Source organism: Mus musculus, chromosome 1, assembly GCF_000001635.26.
Source record: "Mus musculus strain C57BL/6J chromosome 1, GRCm38.p6 C57BL/6J".
Taxonomy (NCBI): domain Eukaryota; kingdom Metazoa; phylum Chordata; class Mammalia; order Rodentia; family Muridae; genus Mus; species Mus musculus.
The window spans coordinates 39,635,574-39,650,086 of NC_000067.6; the positions used below are offsets into that span (position 1 = coordinate 39,635,574).

A 14,513-nucleotide genomic window follows, 5' to 3' on the forward strand; every position below is an offset into this window, starting at 1 on the left:
CAACAGCTCCAGTAAAACAGGATATTTAAATAAGGATTTTTTTCCTTCTCTATTGGTGATGGTCATACAGAATAAAAAAATTATATAGCTAATGTAACTATAGAACATTCCATGTGTACATTAGGTAGCAGCTTGTCTTGGCATCATTTTCTTTCTCTGTGATAGGCTGGCTAACAAGCCCTCAAAGGTGTTCACATTCACACGTCTGGAGCGAGTGAATACAATACCATAGGTGGCAAGAGAGAATTGAGGTTAGTAATCAGTCGGCATTGAAGGGGGGATTTTTCCTGGGCAGTCTGACTAGGTCCTAGATAATCATCAGCTTCTTTGCTCCTCCCCTTCTCTTCTCAATATTGGTGTATTGATATAAAGTCTCACTACCTTACCTAGGCTGGCCTGGAACTCCCAATCCTCCTGCCTCAGCTTCCTGGGTGCTGGGATTAAAGAACTAGGTCGCCACAGTTGACTACAATTTTAAAGTAGGAGAAGGAGGTTAAGGGTCATGTTGTGGGAGAGGATGTGAGAAAGACTTAGCCACCATTCCTGGCTTCAGAGTATGGCAGAGGGCACAAGCCATAGAAGCCAAGAGCCCTGACAACACCTCAATGTTGGTCCAGTGAGAGCTGCTGTTGCTTTCTGATGCCAGCCCTAAGATTACAACAACAACAACAACACAGCTTCTATCAGAATTCCGAGTTTCTCTGCGTGAAATCAAGCAGCCCAGGAGCTTGGCAAAAGCATCCAAAGGAAACTGTGGTTCCGTACATTTCCTCATTCACTGGGGCTAGAAACTTGACTCATTCTCCGTGAAGTCTTGTGATTCAACAGACACTGGCCAGCCACACACAATGGGCCAGGAAAAGCTGGAGGTAGAGCCCCTTGGGTGGGGAGGGAGGGTAAAACCACTCACTCTCCTGTGAGGGGCAAGTCACTGTCTGAATGAAGATTCTCTGGGCTTCCCTTTGTAGCTGCCTGCTGCTGGATTCAGGCTTGGAATACGGCAAGATTTGCCTTCACCAACTGAATACTGCCTGTATTAGACCCATGTTACCTTCTCTATATTTTTCTATGTGTGAAGGAAAATTTCCCTCAGCAGCAGGGCTTTAAAAGGGACCCATGGCTCTAGGGAGTCGGGCTCATGGAATTCCTACTGAGCAAATATGCCCCACCACACACCCAGAAGCCTGGAGGTTACACAAGCAGGCAATGTGACTTAGTCCCTGCCGCAGTTTCTAGGCAGTGGGAGCCATGCCCTCCCCGCGCTCTACCTCCAATTACAGAGATTGCTCTCAGACTCTGTGCTGGGTCCTGCCCTGCCCCCTCAGATCCTGCACCACAGAGGCGTGAGGCTCCTCCCCTCTCAGACCAGTCAGTCTGCTCTGGCCACTGAGGTTGATCTGAATCCTCATTTTTTTCATTTCTCTCTGGAAGAGATATATGCACCTGTGTGTGCCTTTTGTCCCTGTGTGTGCACATGTGTGTGGATGCTCTGGGGTTAGGATGTTAGGCATCTTCCTTGATCCCTCTCCACCTTTATTCTGTTTGAGGCAGACACTGTCCACTGAACTCAGAGCTTAAGTCCGGGTTTCACCAGCCAGCTGTTTCCTCCTTCTGCAGCTGGAACCATGGCTACCCAGCGGTGAAGAGTTCTGGGGATCCAAACCTGTCCTCTTGCTCATGTGGCAGATGCTCCAGTGGCTGGGCCACTTCCCCAGTCCAACGTCTATATTTTAAAACGTTTAGGTTATAAGTAGGCACAATCGTGACACCCCCAAAATATCAAAGGGAGGCGCTGCATACATTAGCATGAATGATCATGTTTTTGTCCTCATTTGCGAGCAGTAAAACCAGCACACTCGTCTGTGTTAGCTTAGAGGAACAGTTATAGATATAGATATAGAATATAGATAGAAACTCTAGAATTCAACAATGAAGTGGTAAATAACCCAGCTCTCCCAAGAAGAGGACAAATGGCCAATCAATACCACAGCCTTCAGGGACTGTACATCAAAACCACTGTGTGATGTCATCTCCACAACTGGACAGACTGAATAAAAAAAGACAGACAGTAACCAGATGGGCCAGGATAAGGAGGAGCCAGAATTCTCAGATACTGCTGCTGGTGTGGCCACTCGGGAAGACAGCGTGGCAGGTTCTTAAAGAGTTAATCATGGAATTAGCATGTGATCTAACAATTCGACTCCCATTACACACCAAACAGACTGGAACTATAGACCTGCCCAGAAACTGACCATGAATACCCACAGCAACAGGATTCTTGATTTCTGTAGCATGGGGACAAATGTTCACCAAACCACTCAGAGAGGGACAGAAACAGCCACGCATGGGGCACTTGAACAATGCAAAGCCTTTTGGCCACTAAAAGAAATGGATTATTGATAAACATTGTAAAATAATGATCCTTGAAAATATCAAGATAGGTCTTTTTAAAAATCACTTATAAATACCACACATTATGACTTCCATTTATATGATACCTGGAATGAATAAATAAGTTAGTTAAATGTCCAGAACACATAAGTCCATAGCGACATCATCTATGGGGCTGGGGCCCTTTGATAACACATTTTCATTCACCCTAAGAGGCTAAGTGCTTTTTAAAGTATCTACTCTGGGTGTTACTACCTTGTTTCATATTTAAGTCATTCCTGTTTAAGATGGAGACCTTTCCAACAACAATTGTGAACCAGAAGGAGTCAACAGAAATGTTCAGGCAAAGGCGAAGAGAAGGTGACATGGATCTGTGCGTCTACACACACATACATGCATGTACACACATATACATACATACATACACACACACACACCCGCACACACCACTTATTTAAAGGATTTATCAATTGCTTTCAAGAGGAGTGAATGAGAATTAGGAAAGAGAATTTGGATTCATCCCAGGTCTGATTAGGGCCGGGCCTTGTGCTTTGAAACACATGTCACATCTCTGGTAGATGAAGTTCTGCAGACAGAGTCACCACAGTCATTGCCTTAGTTGCTGCCAGCAGGTGCTTACAACACCTGATGGAGCTCAACTAGGAGCTGCTGAATCCTAGGAGGAGTTAGCGGAGAGTCGGTTAGCATCAGGCTAAGCAGAGGCTTACCACAGTCATTCACATTCATTCCCTTGTTTGTTTTTGTTCTCTGAAGCAGGGTCTTGCTATGCAGCCCTGACTGGTCTGGTGTTGACTATTTAGCTCAACTTGTGGAAATCCTCCTGCCTCAGCCTGCCAAGTGTTGGGATTACAGGAGTATACTACCCACTTTGCTCCACATTTTATTCTTGTAAGAACAATTAAGGGAAATCTACATAAAAACAAGGCATGGCCAACCCCACCCATGCCTGCAATCCCAGGGTTGGCAGGCACAGAGCAGTGGATTCTGGGAACAAAAATGTGAAAAGAGATAGAGGACACACACACACAAACACGCGTGCATGCACACACACACTAGTGCACACACGAGTGTACACACACACACACCCAAGTGCAAACACATATACACACATGGGTGTACACACATATACACATGCTCATACACATATGCACACACATCCTCAAGCACACATGCACACACACTCACACACACATGCATACACATGCACACACATACACACTTGCACATATATTCATACAGGCATGCACACACATATATACATACATGCATATACATACACACAAGTGCACACACACATATGGCTGTACACACATATACACAGGCTCATACACATATGCACACACACCCTCAAGCACACATGTGCACACATGCACATACACACATACACACTTGCACACATTCGTGCATATCCATACACACACATACATACATATGTGCACGTACACACACACACACACACACCATGTTATGATGAAGGGGCCACAGTGGCCATTGGTCACTGTTATTTCTAGAACCTATCTTTACATCTCACAAGGGAATCATTAAATTCAGCACCTACTAACTCCATTGTTTCTGCTTAGTAAGGATTGAGGGGGCTCTGAGCCCTGGTAGCATCTGTGACACCCCCGTATTTTTAATCAAGAGTCTTTGGGGGAAGAGAAGAAAGGCCTCTGAATCCTTGTTTATGATCAAGTCACACTCTCTGAGCATTTGTCCAATCTCCCTTCAAGTTGTTTTGACCTCAAGAAGAGCATTTATTAACTCTTTTAGTTCCATGGATAGCCCAGACATCAAAATGAAAACTGACCCATTACCCTCCAGGAGAACATAAATCAATAAAAGGCCCTGGCCCAGAGGCTATTAATGAGAGGCTAGCTTGCTCCTTAATAAGATACAGTGCTGAAGGCCACAGTGCAAGTCTGCATACTACAGAAAGGGAGAAACTACAACAGAATTTTTGCTTCTGAGATGCTGTCATTGAAAGTCACCACTGATTAGGTTTTCACACAGCCAAGTCTACTGTCTGAGTGTAAGTTCCCCTGAGGGTTGGGCACCTACCCATGCGGATGTGCATGTATGTGCTGACTGGGCAGCGAGTTGGTCCCTGCCCATCCATATGTGCGTGTATGTGCTGCCTGGAAGGGGAATGGAGGAAGGACTGCTGGTTGCCAGGATCTCTTTAAGATGGAGTCTTTTTCAATTTACATTCTTAACCTGGGCTGGGAAATAGATTCCCAGCCCTAATTCATTTGATTAATTAAATGAAGAAACCACAGCACCAGAATGTAAACAGACTAATTAAATAAAGTGCTCGAAATAAACTAATGATTATTAATAAAGACATAGGTGTGGGCCGTGATGGCTGACAAGTAGAGAACCCTCCTCCCTTGCTGTTCCTCAGACTAATCCCTTTCATTTCGAATATTTAATTATCAAATTCAGACTGAGTGCACAGAAGGTATGCAGTGCGATCACTCACTGTGTGCGTACATCGTGTGATGATTACCACAATCAACTTAGCGATTGCCTGCTGATCCGTGCTGAGCGTTTGAGCCCCAAACCCTCTTCCTGAGCAGGGGTGTCCTGTGCCCCACTCCTCTCTTCCCAGGTTCATGGGAAGCATAGTCTATTTTTGGCTTCCATGAGAGTTTAACTTCCTTAGATTCCACCTGTATGTGAACTCAGTCACTATTTCTTCTTTTGGCCAAACTCTCACTTTAATTTCAATGTACAATGGACATGAGCTATAGTATGGGCCAAATTACCACTACTCACAGGACTTTCTTGGCAGCACTAGAGATGAATTTTAGACTCACGAAAGTCTACATCTTCCAGAAGCATCAGGCTCACCATAGACCACCTTCAGACTACACACCTGTATACTTCCTAAGGTGGCCTAAGCGATGGATACGCCTGTCATTAATAAGTCTCTTTTGTCTCAGCCCTCCAAGTAATTGACAGGCCTCCTTCTCTTAAGTTTTGGGAGTTTGTACTTTATAATTTACCACCTTTGTAAAGATATACACACAGTTATCTCTTGGGACGCCTGTGGAATTCTGTTCAGAATGCTCCTCGGATGTCAAACTCTGCAGCTGCCTAATGCTCTCTATAAAGTAAAAGTATTCTATTACACCTTTTATGTAGTATATATATATATATATATATATATATGTATTGCATGTCATAGCACATGTATGGACATAAGAGAACAACTTGGGGAGCCAGTTCTCTATGCCATAAAGCTCTCAGGGATCAACTTTAGGTCTTAAGTCTTAGCCTCAGGCATCCTTATCTGCTAAACTAGCTCAGCTTACTAAAATAGAAGTATTTTAGTAGTAATATTTGCATATCATCCCACACTCCCCCGCAGACTTTAAATCATCTCAGGTTTCTTTTAACACCTATTTGATATAAATACTGTGCAAAGAATTGCTGTTCTAAACTGTTCAGGGGATAAAAGCTAGAAAATATCAGTTTATCTTCCATAGAGACAAATTTTTTCTGTAGTTGACTGAATCTGTGGATGGCACTCAAAGAAGGGCAGTCTTGCTGTAGGATACATGGCATCCTAAGTGCCTGTTCTCACCCAGGGTTCACTACGGCGAGGCCTACTCAACCACAGACTCAAAGGCCCTTGAAGTTCAACCCCACATTCTCCTGCATACCAAGGGAAATCTGAATATTTAATTTTATCCCAGCAGCAACATTTTGGCCACGAGGATGCATCAAAATGGCCAGTCTAGTGCTACCCCTATCTAGTACTGAATGTCACCTTAAATAGGTTTATTTATTTTTTTATGTATGTTTTTGCCTGCATGCACGTGTACTGCATGCATGCAGCACCTGCAAAGGCCAGTAGAGGGCATCTGAATCCTCGGAACTGGAGCTACGCACACTTGCAAGAGCAGCCGTGCTGGCGCTGAGAATCCATCCAGGGTCCTTTGCAAGAGCAGGCTGTCCTCTTAACGACCAAACCATCTCTCAAGTCCTGGATGTCACTTTTGAAGAGCAGGTGAAGCACTTAAACCAGTATGCCCTGGCCAGGACAACTTCACCCAGCTGACCTTAGTAACTATACTAGAACATTAAGCAACAGAGAACAACAGCAACCACAACAACCACAACCACAACAAATCAGTAAAACATCTGACTAGGTGAGGTGGCACAGCACAAATTCATTTTACAAGTTCACTTATAAACTCTCGGCCAGAATGGAGCGGTAGCTTGGTAGTTAAGTGCCAGGACTCAGGCATGAGGATTCAGGTTTGGATGCCAACACCCAGGTAACACACAGATGTTACCGCAGTCCCCTGTAACGCTATCTCTGAGGGATCTGTCACCCTCTTCTGGCCTTCACATGATTAAGCATGTTCACCTGTACACACATATGTACACATGACATACATATAAACAAAACAATAAATCTAACAATAACAAGACTCCTTCTGGGCCATTGAAAATCTGCCTCCCAGGAAGGAAGATGTATGTGTTTCATCTCTCAAGATACCAACTTCTCCCTCCTTTAGTTAAACAAATACCGTGAGCAATGTTCTCTTCATGGTTACGGTTCTCATGCCTCTGGAACCTGGATCCACAATCTCCTTCACCCATTTCCACTTAGATTTAACTTTTACAAAAAAAAAAAAAAGATTTTTATTTATGTGTGTGAGTGCATACCACATGTACACAGGTACCGGTGGAGGCTAGTAGGAACACTGGGATCCCTTGGAGCTGGCGGTTACAGATGGCTGTGAACTGCCCACCCTGGGGCTGCGAACCAAACTCAGGTCTTCTGCAAGAGCGGTAAGCATCATTAAGTGCTGAGCCATCTCTCCAGCCCCCCCGGATGGAACCTTTTAATACACAGCCAGCTAATGGACCGGAATACCATTTTGAGTGATACGCCGTGGGGGCCACTAAGTGGAAAGTGTTTTGTAGCTACCTGCCAAAGTACTTGTGCGAGCTTTGATCACAAAGAGCCTCGGGTCAGACTTTTAATTTGATAAAGCTGGATATAAATAAAATATTAAGAGAGTTGGCACAGTGAAGCAGCGGGCATCGTGATCTCTTCCGAGAAGGAATGGATGCCTGACCATTCAGGGCCCAGGAGGGCTCTGCAGATTTGCTTCATGCTTCCAGAGTTTAGCAGAGGGATGGCAGGATCTGAGTGGCCAGTAACTCAAGATGAAGAGTAAATGGGAGAGCAGCTGTGGTTGAATGTAGTGCGTGTTCTCGGAGAAAGATTGGCTATGTGAGAGGATCTAGTGGTTTGCTCTGGTTTGCGTGTGGTTTGAATAGGTCCCTAGAGGTTCATGTGCTTGGTCCCAGTGAAGCCATATTGAGAAGCAGAATCTTTAAGAGGTGGGATTTGGTGGTCATGGGGGCACCACCCTTGGAAAGGGTCAATGCTAATCTCGAAGTGGTCTAGTTATACTGGGAGTGCTTTTTTATTAAAAAAAAAAAGGGGGGGTTGGAGTTGGTCTGGTGATGCTATGTATTCAAATGCTAAAGACTTCCCCCAAGATCTAGTTGCCCCTGACAATGAGGAAAAGATAGAGCCTCGTGTACACCAAGTGATGCTACGTAACCATGCCCCCCCACACACCCCAGAGTTAATTGGTCAACAAAAGGCTAAAGCCTGTGATTGGGCAGTAGGTAGAGGTAGGCAGGTTTTCAGTTACCTGGCTGGAGTCACATGTGGAAGGGAAAGAGGGAGAAAGGACAGGACCATGAGCACATGGCCGGGAGAAACAGCAAGTAACAAGGGACTGAGATATAAATTAAAACAGCTCCAAACCGGCCCAGTCAAGGCTTACGGGTTGTAAATAAAACACCTGAATTGTGTGTCTTTTATACAGGCTAGCTAGAATATATAATTCCTTTTGCAAAACACCACGCCTGATCCCTCTTGCTTCCTGCCCTGTAATTCAATCTTTCCTCTGCACCTGCCAGTTGCTGGGGGTGGTGGTGGGGGGGGGGGGGCGGTAATGAAGCCAGGTGATCCTCACAGAGATGGGCACACACTAACACTACACTGTAAGTCTCTAGAAGTGTGAAACAAAAACCCTTTTCTTTACAAACCATCAAGCCTCAGGTCTGTTGTGACAGCCACAGGAAGTTGACTGATTTATCTATCCATGCTCTGCTTAGTAAGCACCCACCTTTTCTATGCAGCTTTATCAGGAAGTTGACTGATTTATCTATCCATGCTCTGCTTAGTAAGCACCCACCTTTTCTATGCAGCTTTATCAGGAAGTTGACTGATTTATCTATCCTTGCTCTGCTTAGTAAGCACCCACCTTTTCTATGCAGCTTTATCAGGAAGTTGACTGATTTATCTATCCATGCTCTGCTTAGTAAGCACCCACCTTTTCTATGCAGCTTTATCAAAGATCTGAATGTACAGAGACCTGATCAGTCTGCTCTTGTGACAGTCTTAAAGCTTATCCTGCTTGTCCTGGCTTATGTGTCCACATTGGTGAAGACAGAGCTCACCAAACTGTGCTGGCACCAAGCCTGTGGGAGTCAGGGTGTACCCTGATAAAGACATAGGTAGGCCAGCAGCCAAAGAGCTGCACACCCGAGGATGCCCAAGGAGCCATGGAGATGGTTTCCAAACCAGCCTTCCCTTTCCCTTCCAAACTTGGCTTGTGCTCTCTCTTCTGATGGCTCATCTAGGCCTGTGGGGACCCTGGGATGTGTCAGCTATGCTGCCCCACTGCACACAGCCCCAGAGGACTCTAAACAGAGCACACAGCAAATGGGCAAACAGCATGACTACAAGGTTCAGCCCACAGGATGCTTCATCACAGCACAAGGTGAGGCTGTTTCTTTGAACAAAAGTGACCGGAGCCTTCATGATCTTCACCATCATGCCATCTGGATGTTTCTGAATCCCCTTCCCAGTCCCCAGAATTGCTGTGAAGTATTTGACGACAAATCTTGGTCTCACCAGGGATATTTCCAGGTCTTGGGAACAGGCAGGAATTGTCTTGTTGGTCTCTCTAAACTCTACAAGGTTCTTTTCTGGGATGCAGTTCTGGTAATATCTTCTACCAGCTGTCTCTATCTGGTTAGGTGGCCCTGAGGAACTCCCTGCTTATCTGGGGGCTCTGGAACTTGCCTATCTTTTAATGCAGGCTTTGACTTACTAAGCCCTGAACTCAAATGTTTCTAACATTGTAGGTGAACCTCACATCTGGGCTTAAGTCATTCACAGGAAGGTAGAGCTTCATTTCAGAGCATCTGGTTGGAAGTCTGACCATTGCTAAGGCCAATTTAATTTATACTATGTTTCAACACTTCAGAATTTTGGGTAGTGCTAGGGATTGGCAGTTCTGGGGAACAGTTCTATGGAAAGATTCTAGACACAGGGGCCGGTAGGTGTGGCTGTTTCTGCGCATCAGTAGGGGATAGAGATGTGCCCTTGACCCTGGAGACATCATTTCTGGCCAGATGCTGTCTCATTTCTTACTCAGCATGGTACACCAATGTTTGTGCACATGTACACATACACACAGAGACATACAGACATATATATACACACATAGATGTTTGTGCACATGCACACATGCACACAGACACACACACAGATACACACATATACACAAACACAGAGACATACATGCAAACCAACACACACATGCACACACAGACATACACAGACACACATAAAACACACACACCGACACACAGAGTTACAGACACACAGATACACACACAGACAGACATACACAGACACACACACACAGATACACAGACACACACAGAGACACACGCAAACACACAGATACACACAGACACACACAGATACACAGACACAGACACACACAGATACACAGACACAGACACACACAGATACACACAGACACACACACAGATACACAGACACACACAGATACAGAGACATAGACAGACAGACCCCCCCCACAGAGACACACAGATACAGAGACACACACAAGCACACACACATAGAGACACAGATACACAGACACAGAAAGACAGACAGTCCAAAGTACGCAGGTAAGGGCAAGAGGCTGGAGACGGCCACTCTGAGACACTGCCCTCCTCCAGCCTCTATGAAGATTGCTTCCAACGCTCTGGTTTTCAGTCCCTGTATGTCTGCTTGAGGCCTGCTGGTAGGCAAATCTTGTGCAGCCAAGTGTGGCTGGCTGCACATTGCTCCTGGAACTGAACCCCATGGCTTGTCTTCCAGAGCAGTGCACTCTGGGTTCTGGGAGCAATGCCTTCCAATATGACTGCTTTTAGGACCGGCAATTTAGGAAATTCTCCTGGGAATATGTCTCTAGTAGCAGTGAGCTTGCTCAGAACAGGGAGAGCATTCCACGACAAAAGAATGCTATTTCCCTGGCTTCCCGTCATGACCTGGTGGGGAACAGCGGGAGTCCTGGAGTTTGAGTCTCTGTTGCTGAGGATAAATGGTGGGAGAGGGGCTAGCAAGGCCTTTCCCCGGCTGCATTTAGTACCCTGTTCTTGCTGTAATTGGTTTCCACAAGAACAAACAGGGTGGCTGCTTGTTTGCTATGCTATGTGTAGAGGGCAGAGCCTCAGAGGTGGCAGGGAGCCAGTTGCTGCTCTCAATCACCTCTGTGTTTGCAGATGAGATGGTAGATGCCCAGGCCTAATCTACCCTTCCCTCCAGGCCACCCTGTGATGATTGCTAATCTCTGGACTGCCACAGGATCTCAGAGCAGTGCCTCCCTGGCAGCAAGTGATTTGGGGGTTTGCATCTTGAATTTAGATGACAATGTCTGAATGAATGGATGCTCTGATTATTATTATTATTATTATTATTATTATTATTATTATTATTTTGCTTAAATGTTTTTAGAAGTCTTTTCTTCTTGAGAGTTTTTGAGAAATTGCATTAAAGGATTCTGGCTTGTATCCCATGCATCCCTTGGGGGAGAGAGGGGCTATAAATGAATTGAAAAAACAATAGGCTCCAGACTGAACATCCCAGGGAGACAAACTAACGGGTCTCCTTCTAGCCTGCAGCCTACTGTGCCCTTCTGGATGTCAGTCATATGAGGCATCTTGGGTTGGGCACATAGCTTAGATGGTAGAGTGCTCATCGAGGCCCTGGGTTCAATCCTCCAGTGCCACATTAACCAATGTGGTACACCCTTGGCTACAGGTTAGGTTCAAAGCCAGTCTGGGCTCCATGAAAACCAGTCTCAAAAGCATTTTGTCTCACAGAAGGCACCATGCCCAAGGCTCATAATCACTCCGTAGGGTAGACATGACTGCGCGTACCAACTGTGACTGTTCAGGGGAGTCTTCAGCTTTATGCCGGTTTCCAAGTGATCCACGCTCAACAAACCGTGCACTAGGGAATGTGCTCCTTTTCTAGACTGTGAGTACAGAAAAGTCCTCTGTGTTTCCCCTTTGAGTTCAGGATTCAACAAATTCCACCATCGAACTCTTACTAGTAAATAAGCTTTTTGTTCACCTGAAGTCAATGCTGGCACTCTGATGGAAGCTAAGGCAGGCCAGGCTGAGCAGAGAGGTCTGCTAGGCTAAGTGTAGCCTACACATTCCAACAGACAACAGTTTCTCTTTATAACAGGCTCACTGGATGTATCACCCCAGTGAAAGTCAAAACCCATGCACCCTCACGTTTTCAGATGAATACATGTGAGATAGCTTGGTCTACAGTGCAACTCTCTCAGAAGGATGTCAATGTACATCTAAGGTCCTATGACAGTGGCCATACAGCCCACCTTCTACCTCTGCCCAAACCCCTAGAAACAAACCCTCCCTCCTTTACCTGCAAAACTCCCCCTCAGACTCCGGCAGCACCAGCGAGGCTGTGGGATTCTTCACCAGGTCAGCCACCGCAGGGTCCTTGGCTGTCATGTAGAAGAAAGGGATCCCTGTGCTGTTGTGGACGGGGCCATCACTGATGGCCAGGCAGCTCCCAAAGGGCAGTCCTTGGATCTAACAAATACAACAATAACAAAGACAACAAGGGTTTGTGGTGGCAGAGCTACGAGTAACAAGCTGGGACCAAACTTGGTGTTTCCCGCTGGGACCGTGCTTGGACCACTTGCATGCCTCGGCGGATTTCACAGGGAGAATATTTGGGCTCTGTGGTCCCAATCTAAGCAACTCAAACCAGTGATGCTTTCAGAATTTCCCTGGGGGTGGGGCTGCGCGGGGAAGTGTATTCTGTCTGGAAGCTGAAGGGTTATTCTAGACGCTGACTTCACACAGTGAATGTAGCCGTTTTATTGAAGGGAGAGGACTACTAGGCTCTTGGAGAAGAAGACAGTGCTGGGCCTTTCCCACAAACTCCTCTTACATAACCACTGTGTTCCTCATCCCCTGCATTCTTTATTAAACTTTGGGGGATAGAACTTAATTAATTTTAACAAACTGCTTGGTCTTTGGAATGACAAGAATATTTTAAATTGCTTCAGATGGGGCAACAACATTTCTTCATCTATTTCTTCATCAGTTGTATGTTATATTATGATCAATAACTTTTCTTTATATAACTGAACAAGTTATGGGAAAGTGTTATGTTAGATACCATTCTAGCATAAATGGAAGCCACAGCAGCATGATATACTGATCTTTGCTTGTGCTCACCTAGTGGATGCTTATGTGACATTAAATTAAAGTGTTTAGGTCTTAGCTTTCCCCAAACTCTGCCATCCCTGCTTTGCCCCTTACAAAGAACCCTCCTGTTAGTGAAGCCGCCATTGTGTTCCAAGCACCTGATGTGGTGGGCAAGATTCTGAAAGGAAGGGCTTTAGTAATTTAGAAAAATGAAACATTAACGAGTTCTCCAAACGGTAGTATGACATCACCCACAGATTCTATTTCCAGGCTATCATGAACCGCTCAGCGGTTCATGCAAATGTTCTCTGAATTTACTGTTTGGATTCAAAGTCAACACTGGAAGAGCCTAAAGAAGCCAACAAAAGAGCTGTTGGAGGTCAAAGCAGCTTCAACACAACGACCCGCAAGGAAAGTGGATGGTTTCTCTTGTACATGTTTCTGTGAGGCAGGGCCGGGACATGTATCTAGAGTTGGCTCTGAACTCACAATTCTCCTGCCTTAGCTGTGTTAGCATGGGCCACCCAGGCTGACTGGCACCCGGCTTCTTCGTTTTGTGTGTGCCTAAGTGTGTGGTACTTCTGCATAGTGTGTATTCATGGCGGTCAGAGGTCCACCTCCTGGCCTCCCCATGTCTTTCCTCATGGTCCAGGACTGTTGTTTGGTTTTTTTTTTTTTTAAAGAAAGAGTCTGTCACTGGCCTGGGACTCCCGAAGTAGGCTAGGTTAGCTTGCCAGCAAACCCTAAAGATCCACCTGTTTCAGCAGACTCAGCACTGTGACCATAAATTAACACCACCCTGCTTGGCGCTTTATAAAAGAAAACAAACAAGCAAACAAAAGAACTCGGGTTCTGGAGGTTGAATAACACAGACTCTCAATCATTCTACAGCCGAGCCTCTTCCCTAGCGTCAGGCAGTAGATTTCTAATTGTCTGAACTGATTTGTTGTAAACCTAGAGATTAGCTTCATACTTAAAGTCTGTATTCTCTAAGGTATATGTTAAACGTGTAAAAAGTCTTTGAACCCTGGGAATACAGAACTGGCTTAGACTCAGATGTAGAAAGAGAACAAGATCATTGCCATTATTAGGATAAAGTTGTCATTAGATAATTTTTGAAGAAGAAGAAGAAAGAACTTTCAAGCTCTGCCCACCGAATTTCTTAGTTTTGTAGATGTTTTGGCCAAGCTGGGGTTAGTGAGACCCAGAGCTGTGGCAAGAACCAGACTCCCACACCGCGGGATACATAACAAAGCCCTTCCCTGCACAGATTCAACAGGGGCTGGGCCCACAGCTCTGTTTACCAGACAGGACTAGAAGCTTTCTGGAGGCTATTCTTAGGGAATACAGAGCCTCGGCCCCTCTCCATGCCATTCTGGGTGGAAGGAAGCAGGATAAAATGTGAATACAGTTTTGTGGATCGAAAGAGACGAACTGCAGCTGAAACAGCTCCTCCAGCTGTTACCTTTTGCTTAAGCCCTCTTTCTAAAAAACCTGAGTTCCATTTTTTTTTAAAG

At 45.4% G+C, this 14,513-nt stretch overlaps 1 protein-coding gene across 2 annotated transcripts in view; it reads right to left on the reverse strand.

Annotated features, from left to right (window-relative positions):
* The window catches only part of Creg2 (cellular repressor of E1A-stimulated genes 2), a 33,647-nt gene that overhangs the window by 17,168 nt on the left and 1,966 nt on the right, over window positions 1-14,513 (reverse strand). For both annotated transcript variants that reach the window (NM_170597.4, XM_006496005.4), the window contains exon 2: window positions 12,203-12,372. In NM_170597.4, coding sequence (NP_733485.1) covers window positions 12,203-12,372 — 170 coding nt within the window. The remainder of the gene's footprint in view (window positions 1-12,202; window positions 12,373-14,513) is intronic.